Raw genomic sequence first — 13,269 nt, 5'->3', positions numbered from 1 at the left:
AGGGAGATCCATTCCAAAAGCATGAGACATCATATACTGATCTTCATGGCACATGGAACTGAGAAAGAACATAGAATGTTTCTGTAATTAGCCTAGGGAAAGGAAGACCTTTAAAAAAAAAACATGATGATGGCAGTTGGTTGTCTGAATATGGACATGCTCCACAAACATTTTTCAAGGACAGCTTACTGAAGAGGGAAATATACCATGGAGCATTAGAGATAGGCAGTTGTTTAAAACAAATACTGTTCACAGTTAAGAGTGCACACTATACACACATGCCCCAAGATTCCATATATGTTGACCAAATATGGGTGCCCATATTTGGGCTTTGATTGAAATATGCCTGGCTCATATAAGCCATTAGAGAGGTAGTTACGCGGGTCTGATGATCTTACTAAAGGGTCTCTGTTAAACTAGACCATGATATTCTGAAAATGATATCATTAAGGTGAATCTGAAGCTGAGTATAATGAGACAAAAGAGTTCGGTGATGGCATTAGGTCTCAGCTGTAGTAAATGCTAGAGCTCAAATCTGGGCACAGAAATCAGTAGTAAGTGCTACTCTATAAAGGTTACTCAAGCTCAGGGCACCTTTTATAAAACAGCACTTATTGCCGATTTTTTCCAGTGCCGATTTCTGAGTGCCAGTTACTGAACCTGGACCACAGTGCACACTTTTCTTAGAGGGCAAAATTTTCAGACAGTGCGCACTCTTTCCCAAGGGATGCACATTACATGAGTTAGTACCCATTCATGAATCACTGCACATGCACAACCTCTCAGGAAGGAGTGTGCACTATTTAATTTATTTATTTATTGAGATTTATTAACCGCTTTTATAAAGACATTCAGCAAATAGTGCACCCTCTTTAAGAAAAATGCATATACGGATAGATTCTATTTATGATGCCTAAAAAATCGGAACAACAAAAAAAATACGCCTAAGCGTATTCTATAAACTATGTTTAAAGTTAGGCATGGTTTATAGAATACCCTAAATTTAGGTGTTGTTTATAGGATACCCCCAGCACCCGTTTCCTATGACTATATTTAGTCATGGCTATTTACACCAACTAAAACCTGGTGCATATGTCAACACCAACGCTATGCATGGAACGGGCATATTCTATAACTCTGCATGTAAATGCCAAGAATGCCTATGAGCCTCCCTTGGCCATGCCTCCTTCTCAGATCTGAGTTTTAGAATTTACACACATCACTTTATAGAATAAGCTTATAAAGTTGTGTGCACAAGTTCTAATTAAAGCCAATTAGTGGCAATAATTGTTTAAGTGGCAATTATCAGGGCTGATTGGTTTGCTAAGCCAATTACGTTGCAAACACAAAACAGAATATGGCCAAGCAACTTAGGTCGCACTATATAGATTTTGGGGAATAATGTGCACTCTTTAACAACATTCGTTTGAGAAAAAAAAATAATCTAATGTACACAATAATTTTTTGGGTGCTCATCTCAATGAAGCATATACATGCATTATGTAAGTAATACTTACCTAAATGGTGAGTGTGAACTCTATAGGCAAATGGATACATTGGATAATTTTTATATGGGCACGCAACATCAGCATAAACCTCTAGAAAATGACAAGAAAACAGCATTATTTGTTCACATATACTCCTCTCTGGTTTTGTTCAAGCATAATGGCCCCCTCAGCTACTTTGTATTGTAAGAACAGCATAAGCATCATGCCTATGTTATCTGAATGCTGGGTGGGCAACCCTTTCACTCAGAAGGCCACAACATTATGTAATTTCAGAACTAGAAATACACAGAATTCCACAGACCTTTTGTGATAAATATGTAAAAATGTAGCTAAAAATGACAGAAACAAAGTAGCTACTATGAAAATATTTGCAAAATACAGTTAATAACATTTTCTGTGCAAATTTTCCATGATCTCACGGGCTGCATAACATTTAATGGTGGGCTGTATTCGGTCCAGGGGTGCAGGTTGCCCATCCCCATTCTAACGTGTGTGTATTAAGGGTTTTTTCTGGTATTATGCTGACACTGAGGGGCATAATCGAACAGGGTGCCCAAGTTTTCCTGGGGCCGCCCTCGTAGGATGTCCCGGCAAAGGGGCAGGGAAACCCATATTATCAAAATAAGATGGGCGACCATATTTCTTTCCAATAATACGGTCGGGGACGCCCAAATCTCCACATTTGGTCGACCTTAGAGATGGTCGTCCCCAATTTTCGGTGATAAAGGAAACCGAGGACACCCATCTCAGAAACGACCAAATCCAAGCCCTTTGGTTGTGGGAGGAGCCAGCATTCATAGCGCACTGGTCCCCCTCATATGTCAGGACACCAACTGGGCACACCAGGGGGCACTGCAGTGGACTTCACAAATTGCTCCTAGGTGCATAGCTCCCTTACCTTGGGTGCTGAGCCCCCCAAACCTCCTAAAAAACCCACTCCCCACACCACTACCATAACTCTAAGGGGTGAAGGGGGGCACCTACATGTGGGTACAATGGGTTTCTGGTGGGTTTTGAAGGGCTCACATTTACTACCACAAGTGTAACCGGTAGGAGGGGATGGGCCTGGGTCCGCCTGCCTGAAGTGCACTGCACCCACTAAAACTGCTCCAGGGACCTGCATACTGCTGTCATGGAGCTGGGTATAACATCTGAGGCTGGCAAAAAAAAAAAAATTTAAGTTTTTTTTTAGGGTGGGAGGGGGTTGTGACCACTTGGTCGTCCCCGCGACGGAAAGCAGTTGAGGGCACCCAAAAATCGGCTTTCGATTATGTCGATTTGGGCGACCCTGAGAGGACACCCATCTCCCGATTTGTGGCAGAAGATGGGCGCCCTTCTCTTTCAAAATAAGCCTGACTGTATCATATCTATGTTATATGACTGTCCTTTCAAGATGTCTTTTATGGTATTTGTATTGTAATGACTTTTTCATATTTCTGTTATATGACTGTTCTTCAATGATGTTAAGTGTGTATACTATTTCATGTTAGTCCTATTACTGGTTTTCAATTTGCTATTTCCAGGTTTTCCTCATTGAGGGATCCTTTTACTAAGCAGCAGTAGGGCTGTATGCACCGAATGGGCACCCTGCGGTAGTTTTGATGTTGGCATGTGCTGTTTCCTGTGGTAAAAAATATTTTTCTAATTTCTACTGCGGGGGTGTTCGCAGCGGTAATAGGCAGCGTGGCCAAATTGGTGCACGCTGCCTGATTACCGTATGAGTAGCGCATGAGCCCTTACTGCTAAGTCAATGGGTGGCGGTAAGTTCTCAGGCAGTAAACAGACGTGTGATACTTTTGATTTTACCACACGGCCACTTACAGCCTCCATTTAAAAAAGCCCTTTTTCCCAGTCACAGTAAAATGTGGCCTATCGTGCACCAATTTCACGCATTCACACTACTTTTTACCCAGCAGGTTAGTAAAAGGACCCCTGAGAGTATTTATATATTTGGTCATTTTACTACTGTTATGCTGTTAACAAACTTGTAAGGTTTATATTAAACTGTACCTGCTGTACACCACCTTGGGAGAACCTATTCATAAATAAATAAATATTTATAAATAAACAACCAACCAAAAATGAGAATTCAGAATACTCCATATGCTCTTACATCGTAAGAAGGCATAAAATCTTTGAAAGCTCACTAATGTTTTAAAGGAATTCAAAGTTTTGTTTTGCTTTTTATTACACGCTAAGAAACAGCCAAACATCCTTTTCAGTGCTCTGCTCACATATAAATATATAACAAAGACCATTCAAAAAAAAAAAAAAAAAAGAGGCATTACAGCTGAGCAATTAAAAGCAGATACTGCATTATTAGAGCTTTCGATAAGGGACTGCATAATCATTGATCAGCTTCAAAGAAGAGCCCTGGGCTTATTCAGGTCAGCATGGATAATACACTCATCAGTGACTAAGGACTGCTAAACTCATTCAGATGCATCAGGACTTCAGCTAGCACCTGCAAGGCAGCTTGCTGGAGATTTACAGCTAATTACTAGCCAAGAATCTTCCAGCTGGCCATACATTAAAGGAAGTCAGTGCCAGACAGTACAAAGAGCATGTGTGAAAAGTAGCCCTTTTATAAGAGTAATAAGCATACTATATGGAGTGGAGGAGTGGCCTACTGGTTAGAGCACCAGTCTTGCAATCCAGAGGTGGCCTGTTCAAATCCCACTGCTGCTCCTTGTGATCTTGGGCAAGTCACCTAACCCTCCATTGCCTCAGGTACAAACTTAGATTGTGAGCCCTCCTGGGACAGAGAAATAGCCAAGATACCTGAATGTAACTCACCTTGAGTTACTACTGAAAAAGGTGTAAGCAAAATCTAAATAAATAAATATATACCACCCTGTGATAGAGGGCATTTAGATTATGTTGTTTCCAACATATTAACCTTCATGAAAGTGTACTATTTCTGGAAACATGACTTTTGACAAGTAAGCCAGAGGATTTACCTTTGTTTGATAAATAAACAAATTACACTGGTACCTATTAAGGCTATTTTAAAACACTATGGGGGTTGCAAAGACAATGTGTCTTTCTAATCTAATCTTTCTAAACTCTCTGTGTAAATGGCACTGGAAAGGGCTTCCCAAACCTATCCATAGCTAGTTGGCATTTCAGGATATCTACAATATGAGTTAAATTTGCATACACAATCTCCACTGTATGCAACTTTATCTCATGCATATTCATTCTCCGATATCTTGAAATCTGACTGGCTGTGGGGTCACCAGAACGGATTAGGAAGCCATGCTCACACGATAAAAATATTGGATAACGCATCTGCTTACAGATCAGAAGATCTAGGATCAGGCTTCCTGGCTGGCTCAAAGATTTTCTTGAGTAGCAGGTAGATCTGCATGAGGACAGTGAGATGACTATGCTGTTAGGCTGGAAGTCTTAGAGTTGAACATTAGGCAGCATGGAAGTCTTAGAGTTGAACATTAGGCAAACAGGAGTATCCCTTAAGCCCCCTTTGCTGAGACATGGCTTCCATGCCTCCTTTTCTCCATCCTTCTTTTGTACCCTCCGATTCCCCAAAGATTGTTAAGTACACCTCTGAAGAAAGCTGACCTCTTATTAGAATGATTTCTACATGCCAAGTAGTCTATATGCCTACTGTTTGCTAAGCCAACTCAAGTGTCTCAAGAACACCTGTGCAAATAGGATTCAGTGAAATGCTCTGGTTCGAATAGCATCTAAGGATCTCACATTTAGATTAAGGGTGGAGTAAGGGTTATACATATTGAACAAACTCACAAGCTAACATTTAATTATATAAACAAATTTGCCATTACTCAGAACTTTAAAAAAATATATTTTAGGGGAAAAAGTTTCTTGGAGATTATACTTAACTGTAATTTGCAGCATGTTTTAATAATGTGTACTTTTGAATACTGCTTATATATAAATTTCATTACATACGTAATTAGAATAAATTGAATATTTTTTATCATTTAAACTATCACCACTTGTGCGCCTATCTTTGGGCACCATTATTCAGTTAGCTCACACTAATCAGACCTGCTGGCTGGATAATGCCTCCATGCCCATTCCCCACCTAAAGTACACTTCCTCTGGAAAAAATTAGAAAAATATAAATAATGCCCAATTAGTGTGTACAGGTAAACTGGTGCAAAACATTTAAATGTTTTGTAGTAAGCCTTTTTTGGCATGCTAATCGCACATTAGGGCTTTTAGTAAAAGGGCCCCTTAAATTTCTTATTCTGGGAATCATTTTCGTTTTCTTTGAAACAATGCAATTAGAAGGGTTTATTGCTAATAAGGGGAAAGTGGAGATTACATAATTCATTTTTATGATAATTTATCTTTGGAAAGATATGTAATGTTAGTTAAGGTGTAACTTTTTAATTTCCTTTTATATATTTCATTTTTCAGTTTTTCTTCTCAGTTTGGAGAGGAGTCTATTGCTTTATCTTTGTTTATTGTTTCTCTTTCTCTGTTTTGTTTTTTTGGAAAAGTGTTTCAATAAAAGAGGGAAAAAGTTGATTCACAGGTACAAATGATCATACACTTTTTAAGCAGCCAATTTAGAAAACCTGCTACTTACATATGTATGCCAGTTTTGAAGGAAGCATTTTCTGTACAGACCTAATAAGTATACATCAATTTATTTTTTTGCAATGGAAATACACATATGCTTCCTAAAATTTCCCAGTTAGCATTTATACCTGTTCCAAGGTTTACATAAGTGTTAATTACCTGCTTGGACCTGAAACTCTGAGGAGTAAATGAAGAAGGAAGTCAGCAACATTCAAAACCACCAGAAAAGGCCAAATATTTCAGTTTTGTAGCTTAGGGAAGGGATAGTAGACAGTATGGATGGACAGACTGGATAGGCCATATGGTCTTTATCTGCCATCATTTCTGCTTCTATGCAATTTCATGAAATCTGGCATTTAATATGCACAGACTGCACAATCTGCTGCTTACATGTGAAAGTGATGCTTCTACACATTCAGAGCTCCAAGTGATGCAATTAATTGTGAACTTTTTTTTTTGTAAAATAGCCATTCCCACTATATGTGCTGCCAAATATACGTTTTTTGTGAAGCTTAAGTATGCTTCAGAAAGTTCTGTTTTCAGCAAACCCCTTGTAAAGCACCTTTCAAATTTTTAATGTCCCAACTTGGAAGTTCCTTTTTGTATCTAGATGATTTAAGCAAAATTGGGCTTCACATGTTGTCTGAATCCTACAAGACAATTTAGCAAGGCTGGTTGGACCCATTTGGCCTAAGTGTGACCTACAGCTCTCTGGGCATTGCAAATAGGAAGTTTCATCCATTTGCTGGGAAAGACTTTGGACTGCAAAAGAATATAAATTTGGCTCCTTTAAGGAAGGAAGTAACAGTTCTGGAGAACAAATATCTCTCCACATAGTATGGGATATTATCACTGTGTAGACAGACCATGAGAAGAGGCAGAAGTAAAAACAGGAGCAGTAGACTCCATTAAGTATAATCTGCTTTTTTAGGATATCAGGAAGGAAGAGGTGAGAAAAGCAGAAAATAACATATCTAATCTACCTATCAGTACCATCTACGATCTCTTCCTCTCCCTCAGAGATGATCTGTGTATGTTCCATACTTTTTAAAATTTATATACAGTCCTGATCTCCACTACCTGTGATGGTAAACTGTCCAGGTTTAGCCAGGAAAGAAGAGAGGGAGACTCACACAACTTCTAAACTTCTTCTAAGACACAGAGATACTTTGCCGTGAAAGCAATTCATCCAAATTCATCTCTATGATAAACTTTATCATGTGAACATTTCCCTTCAAATATTTATTGTACTAATTGTCACTGCATCTTCAAAAAGCAACTGGGACCAACTGAGATCTTCCAAGATCCTTGCTTCACATAGGAGCCAGGGACAGAGATGTGTTAAGATATCCAGGCATCCAGAGGGAAGTAAGAATTTGACAGTGGGGACACATTTCACATATTTCATTCTTGATTAGGTTTTACTAAAATAAAATACATGAACCTTTGAATAAAATCACACTTACCCATTCCCAGGACAAACGCTCAGTTATTTAATTTAATATAATTTGATTACTTAACAAAGGAGGAGCACGCAACTTCTGATTTAGAAAGAAGGATTAATATGCAAAACCACAATCTTAAGAGTGTGGATTAGTAAAGAGTCACCTTCTTTTTGAAGTTGGTGCAACCATTTTCATGCCCTTATGTTGTTGGAGCAATGGTCAGCAGAGTCCTACCTGAGGAGGAAGAAATCTTTTTTGTCTATTTGGCAAATCTACTTAAATTCTTTGTCTCGGAGAGAACATGGTTTGGTTCTCAATACCTTGTAATATAGGTGGTTTGGGTTTGAAGATGGGCTCTTTCTTTTTTCTAATTTAAATTTCTTTATTAATTTCAAATTAAACAAAGATATATCTCTTTGAATAGATACATCCATTTCAGGCTTCAAAGAACATATAAAGAATATTATTACAAAGAAATTTTCTTAAGAAATGGAATTATAGTCCACTAATATAAAATGGTGGATTCATGACGGTATAAAGCCAAAGGAAGTTAGCATAAGAAATAAGTAAATTAAAGTATACTAGCAGCGGTTCTTTAAATATTTTCGGGACTTGGTGTTTGGATTAAGGCCTGGTTCCTCTTCATATCAAGGAAAGACCGCAATTGTTCAGGTTCAAAAAATATATATTTTTTCTCCTTAAATATCAACATGCATTTACACGGAAATCGTAACTGGAATATCGCCCCAATTGTAAGAGATTCCTGTTTCATATCCAGAAATTTTTTTCGCCTCTGTTGTGTCCATCGTGCAATATCTGGAAATATAGAGACCTTGCTTCCTTTGAAATCCGGATGAATATTTTTAAAATAAAGTCTCATTAAAGATTCTTTATCTTGTAGGAAAACGAATGTTACAATTAAGGTTGCTCTAGTCTCTGAATTATCCATTGATTGCTCCAGAAAATTTGTTAAGTCCAATTTCTCAGGTAAATCAGGTTTAGGAACATCTTTTTGTGGGGGAATCTTCATTTCCAGATAATAGATTTTTTGAAGTGGAGGTAATGATTGTTTGGGGTATTTGAATACCTCTTTCAAAAATTTTTCAAACATATCCTTGGGAGTGACAAATTTAGATTTTGGAAAATTTAACAATCTTAAGTTCAGGTTTCTTGATTGATTTTCAAGATTCTCTAGTTTCCTGTGAATTAGTATTCGGTCCCCTGAAATTAATGATTGTTGTTGAGAAATTTTTCCTAATTGTCCTTCCAAGTCAGTTTGCTTTTTCAACAACCCTTCAGTCTGACTTTTTAAAAAGTTTATCTGCGTTGAATTATTCAAGGAGACAGTAATAAATGAGGTACAGACCTTGTGGAGAGATTCTAAAGCCGTCCAAATCGTCTCCAGCGAGACCTCGTGAGGTTTAACCAGGGGCTGCATCGCCAAGACACAGGAGGTAATTTCCTCCTGTGTTGCTGTTATCGGCGGTTCCTCCATGGTTTCCCCCACCGTTGTCCCGAGCAATCACTGGGCTCCCTGCGCCGATCCTAGAGTTGAATTTGGCGTCGCTATTGCCTCCGGAGCGCGCCACTCCTTCGATCCCATTCTGTCTTCGACGGTCAGTACAACGCTTCCGGGTGCACGCGTCGTCGTCGGGGTCAACGGTCCCAGAGGGCTGAGCGATAAATCGCTCTCCTGAGCAGGGCTCTTCCTTTCCCCGCTAGTGGAAACGCCCGGTACCGGAGTAGAAACCAAAAATGCATACAAAGACTGCTGCCTAGGCAAGGAAGGGATCTGCTTCGGGACGGGTGGGCCCCTCGGCTTCCCTTTCCTTTTCAGCATGGTTCAACAGGAAAAAGTCCGTTGTAGAGTAATTTTCGGGAGCGTCTTTGTCGCACGTCCTGCTAGATCGCCATCTTGAAACTCGAAGATGGGTTCTTTCTACCCCCCTACACCACACACACCTTTTTTTTTCTTCTTCTTTCTTCTGCTGATCCCATGGTTGACAGTGGGGAGGAGGAGTAAGAACCATTTTTCCTCCCTTTTTAGAAAGCAACCGTTCCTTTTGCTCGATTCTGTGTTTCTGTTCGGTCATCCAGGGAGGTGATGATGGGGAGGGGGGAGGATGGGAGAGTTATGAGGTTTACAAGAGTTAACCACAGCTATATTCTGGTGGTAGAACCAGGGGACATGATTTGAGGCTGAAGGGGGACAGACTCAGCAATAATGTCAGGAAATATTTTTTCACGGAGTGAGTGGTAGATACTTGGAATACTCTCCTGCAGGAGGTGGTGAATGAAAATGGTAACGGAATTCAAAACTGCACGGTATAAACAAAAAGGAATCCTGTTTAGAAGGAATGGATCCAGAAGCATAGCAGAGATTTGGTGGCAATACCAGTAATTGGGAAGCAAAGCCAGTGCTGGGCAGACTTCTATGGTCTGTGCCCCTGAAAAGGACAAATCAAGGTCAGGTATACATATAAAGTATCATATACAATGAGTTTATCTTGTTGGGCAGACTGGACGGACTGTACAGTTATCTGCCGTCATCTACTATATTACTATTGTCCACTTACACTGGCTGATAGACTTGCACTGTATACAGTGCTTTGTTCTATTATTTTTTGTGTATCTTATGCTTATTTGCCATGCATTAACTCACAATAAAACAAGATGAAATGTAATATATCACTACATATTGTCCACATAACTGTGCACAAGTTCAATGCAGATTACGAATTCATTAATATAATTAAAATACAACTTAAAAATCTACCAATATCATATTCAACGAAGTACAGCAAAATACAATACAAAGCAGATAACTCAGTGCAATCCTCCTCCTCGGAGTTCTCCTTGTAGCCCTTTCTGCATTTAATCTTCCTTCCACGCTCACTGTAACTAAAGTTCTGGATATGATAAAGATTGCCACAGCATCCAATAACCCACTCCCATCTAGTCTAAAGTGCTACTTCTTATCCATGCCCCTTTCCTACATCATCTCACAAATTCTGTAAAAGTCACTAAAAATTGCACGTGCAAATTTGTACATGTGCCCAATTTAACTGAACGAGCCAATTAGCACCGGTAATTGAGATTTTAACAAGCAAAATTATTCATGCCAATTAGATTTAATTAAAATTTACGTGCAGGATCCACATATACACAGGTCCAAAAAGGGGTGCAGCCATGGGAGGGTCATAAGCAGATTGGGGGTATTCCTTTAATTTATGCACATTGTTATAGAATAAAGGAGATCTGCACCAAATTTAGGCAGGGGATTTGCATCACTGTTTCATTGGTATAAATGGTCGCATCTAAATGTAGTTGCAGTTTCAGGTGCTAACTGCTATTCTACAAACGGTGCTTAAATTTAAGCTCACTCTCATGGATCTTCCTCCACCCCCATCCCGCTCTCTGTTGGTGTTCCCCAGGGATCGGTCCTTGGACCCCTTCTCTTCTCAATCTACACCTCTTCCCTGGGCTCCCTGATCTCATCTCATGGTTTCCAGTATCATCTCTATGCTGATGACACCCAACTGTATCTCTCCACACCAGACATCACCGCGGAGACCCAGGCAAAGGTATCAGCTTGCTTATCCGACATTGCTGCCTGGATGTCCAACCGCCACCTGAAACTGAACATGTCCAAGACCGAGCTTATCGTCTTTCCACCAAAACCCACTTCTCCTCTTCCTCCACTTTCTATCTCAGTTGATAACACCCTCATCCTCCCCGTCTCATCTGCCCGCAACCTCGGAGTCATCTTTGACTCCTCTCTCTCCTTCTCTGCGCATATCCAGCAGATAGCCAAGACCTGTCGCTTCTTCCTCTTTAACATCAGTAAAATTCGCCCTTTCCTCTCTGAACACACCACCCGAACTCTCGTCCACGCTCTCATTACCTCTCGCCTGGACTACTGAAACTTACTCCTCACCAGCCTCCCACTTAGCCATCTATCCCCCCTTCAATCTGTTCAGAACTCTGCTGCACGTCTCATATTCCGCCAGAACCAATATACTCATATCACCCCTCTCCTCAGGTCACTTCACTGGCTTCCGATCAGATACCGCATTCAATTCAAGCTTCTCCTTCTTACCTACAAATGCACTCAGTCTGCTGCCCCTCACTATCTTTCTACCCTCATCTCCCCTTACGTTCCCGCCCGTAACCTCCGTTCACAGGATAAATCCCTCCTCTCAGTACCCTTCTCCACCACTGCCAACTCCAGGCTCCGCTCATTCTGCCTCGCCTCACCCTATGCTTGGAACAACCTTCCTGAACCCTTACGCCAAGCCCCCTCCCTGCCCGTCTTCAAGTCTTTGCTTAAAGCCCACCTCTTCAATGCTGCGTTCGGCACCTAACCCTTACTGTTCAGTGAATCCAGACTGCCCCAATTTGACTGCCCCTATCGGACCGACCGTTCACTTGTCTATTAGATTGTAAGCTCTTTGAGCAGGGACTGTTTCTCTTTGTTAAATTGTACAGCGCTGCGTAACCCTAGTAGCGCTCTAGAAATGTTAAGTAGTAGTAATAATAGTGCTAAGTGCTATTTTTTTTTGGCACCATTTATAGAATTTAGTCCCATATGGTTATACGTCAAGCCTGTCGAAGGGAAGTGTACCTCCTTTGTGGAAAATAGTCCATATTCGCCCAGTCATTAAGGACCCGGCTCAAGATTTTTTTTCTCCTGCACAAACTACCACCTAACTTCTAATTGCCTCTTTATCTCAAAATTCTACAATCTTTTTTTTCACAACTGGCTGATTTTATTGAAAACTAATTTACTTCACCCCAATCAGACACGTTGCCAACATCATCACAGTACAGAGACTACACTTATCGGCATCTCTATATTTATCCAATACCACTTAGACCATGACAATCCTGCAGTTCTTTTGTCCCTTGATCGTTCTGCTACATTTGATCTTGTTGACCACTCCCCTCCTGTTGCACAGATTACAAGATATAGGGATCTTGGATACTGCACTTAAATGGTTTTACTCATACTTATCAGATCGAATGTACTCAGTACATTAGCAAGATACCCTCTCTCATATTTTCCCAATATCTTGTGGCATACCACTGGGCAATGTTACCTTTAAGGAGTGGCCTGGTACATGCACATTTTTTTTTGTGTCAGCAACAAGTTTTAAAAACCAACTATTTTTGAGCACCAGTATTAGTAATGCAGGTCAGGAGACCAGAAGCGACAAAAAAACAACAGCATATTATTTGAAACTCATTTAAATCAGGTCGGTAATTGATTTAGTTTAATTTTTATTTAATATTTATAGTTTAATTTTGATTGAAATTTGGGTCAGTATTTTTGTGAGTGACCACGTAAAATATGTGAGAGACACTCCTAAAATGTATGAGCAATTGCTCACACACTCCACTTAGAGGGAATATTGCCACAGGGATCCATTTTGACCCCTGTCTTTTTCAACATTTTTTTTGGCTCGCCTGCTTACACACATTCAGTCCCTTGACCTGATACTTTCCATATATGCAGATGACATCAAAGATCTCACCCTTCTAGACCCATCTGATTTAACCAAAGTTTTGGGGTTTACTACTACTACTCATCATCATTTCTATAGAGCTACCAGACGTACACAGCGCTGTACACTTGAACATGAAGAGACAGTCCCTGCTCGACAGAGCTTACAATCTAATTAGGACAGACAAACAGGACAAACGAGAGATAAGGGAATATTAAAGTGAGAATGATAAAATAAGGG

At 40.0% G+C, this 13,269-nt stretch overlaps 1 protein-coding gene across 4 annotated transcripts in view; it reads right to left on the bottom strand.

Annotated features, from left to right (window-relative positions):
• PAM (peptidylglycine alpha-amidating monooxygenase) overlaps positions 1-13,269 on the bottom strand; it is a 553,254-nt gene that overhangs the window by 167,276 nt on the left and 372,709 nt on the right. For all 4 annotated transcript variants that reach the window (XM_030193423.1, XM_030193421.1, XM_030193424.1 and 1 more), the window contains exon 10: positions 1,518-1,598. In XM_030193423.1, the coding sequence (XP_030049283.1) occupies positions 1,518-1,598 (81 nt within the window). The remainder of the gene's footprint in view (positions 1-1,517; positions 1,599-13,269) is intronic.

This window comes from Microcaecilia unicolor, chromosome 2 (genome assembly GCF_901765095.1).
Source record: "Microcaecilia unicolor chromosome 2, aMicUni1.1, whole genome shotgun sequence".
In the NCBI taxonomy this organism is placed as follows: Eukaryota; Metazoa; Chordata; class Amphibia; order Gymnophiona; family Siphonopidae; genus Microcaecilia; species Microcaecilia unicolor.
The sequence above is the reverse complement of the archived record's forward strand: the minus strand, read 5'-3'. Positions and strand labels throughout refer to the sequence as shown.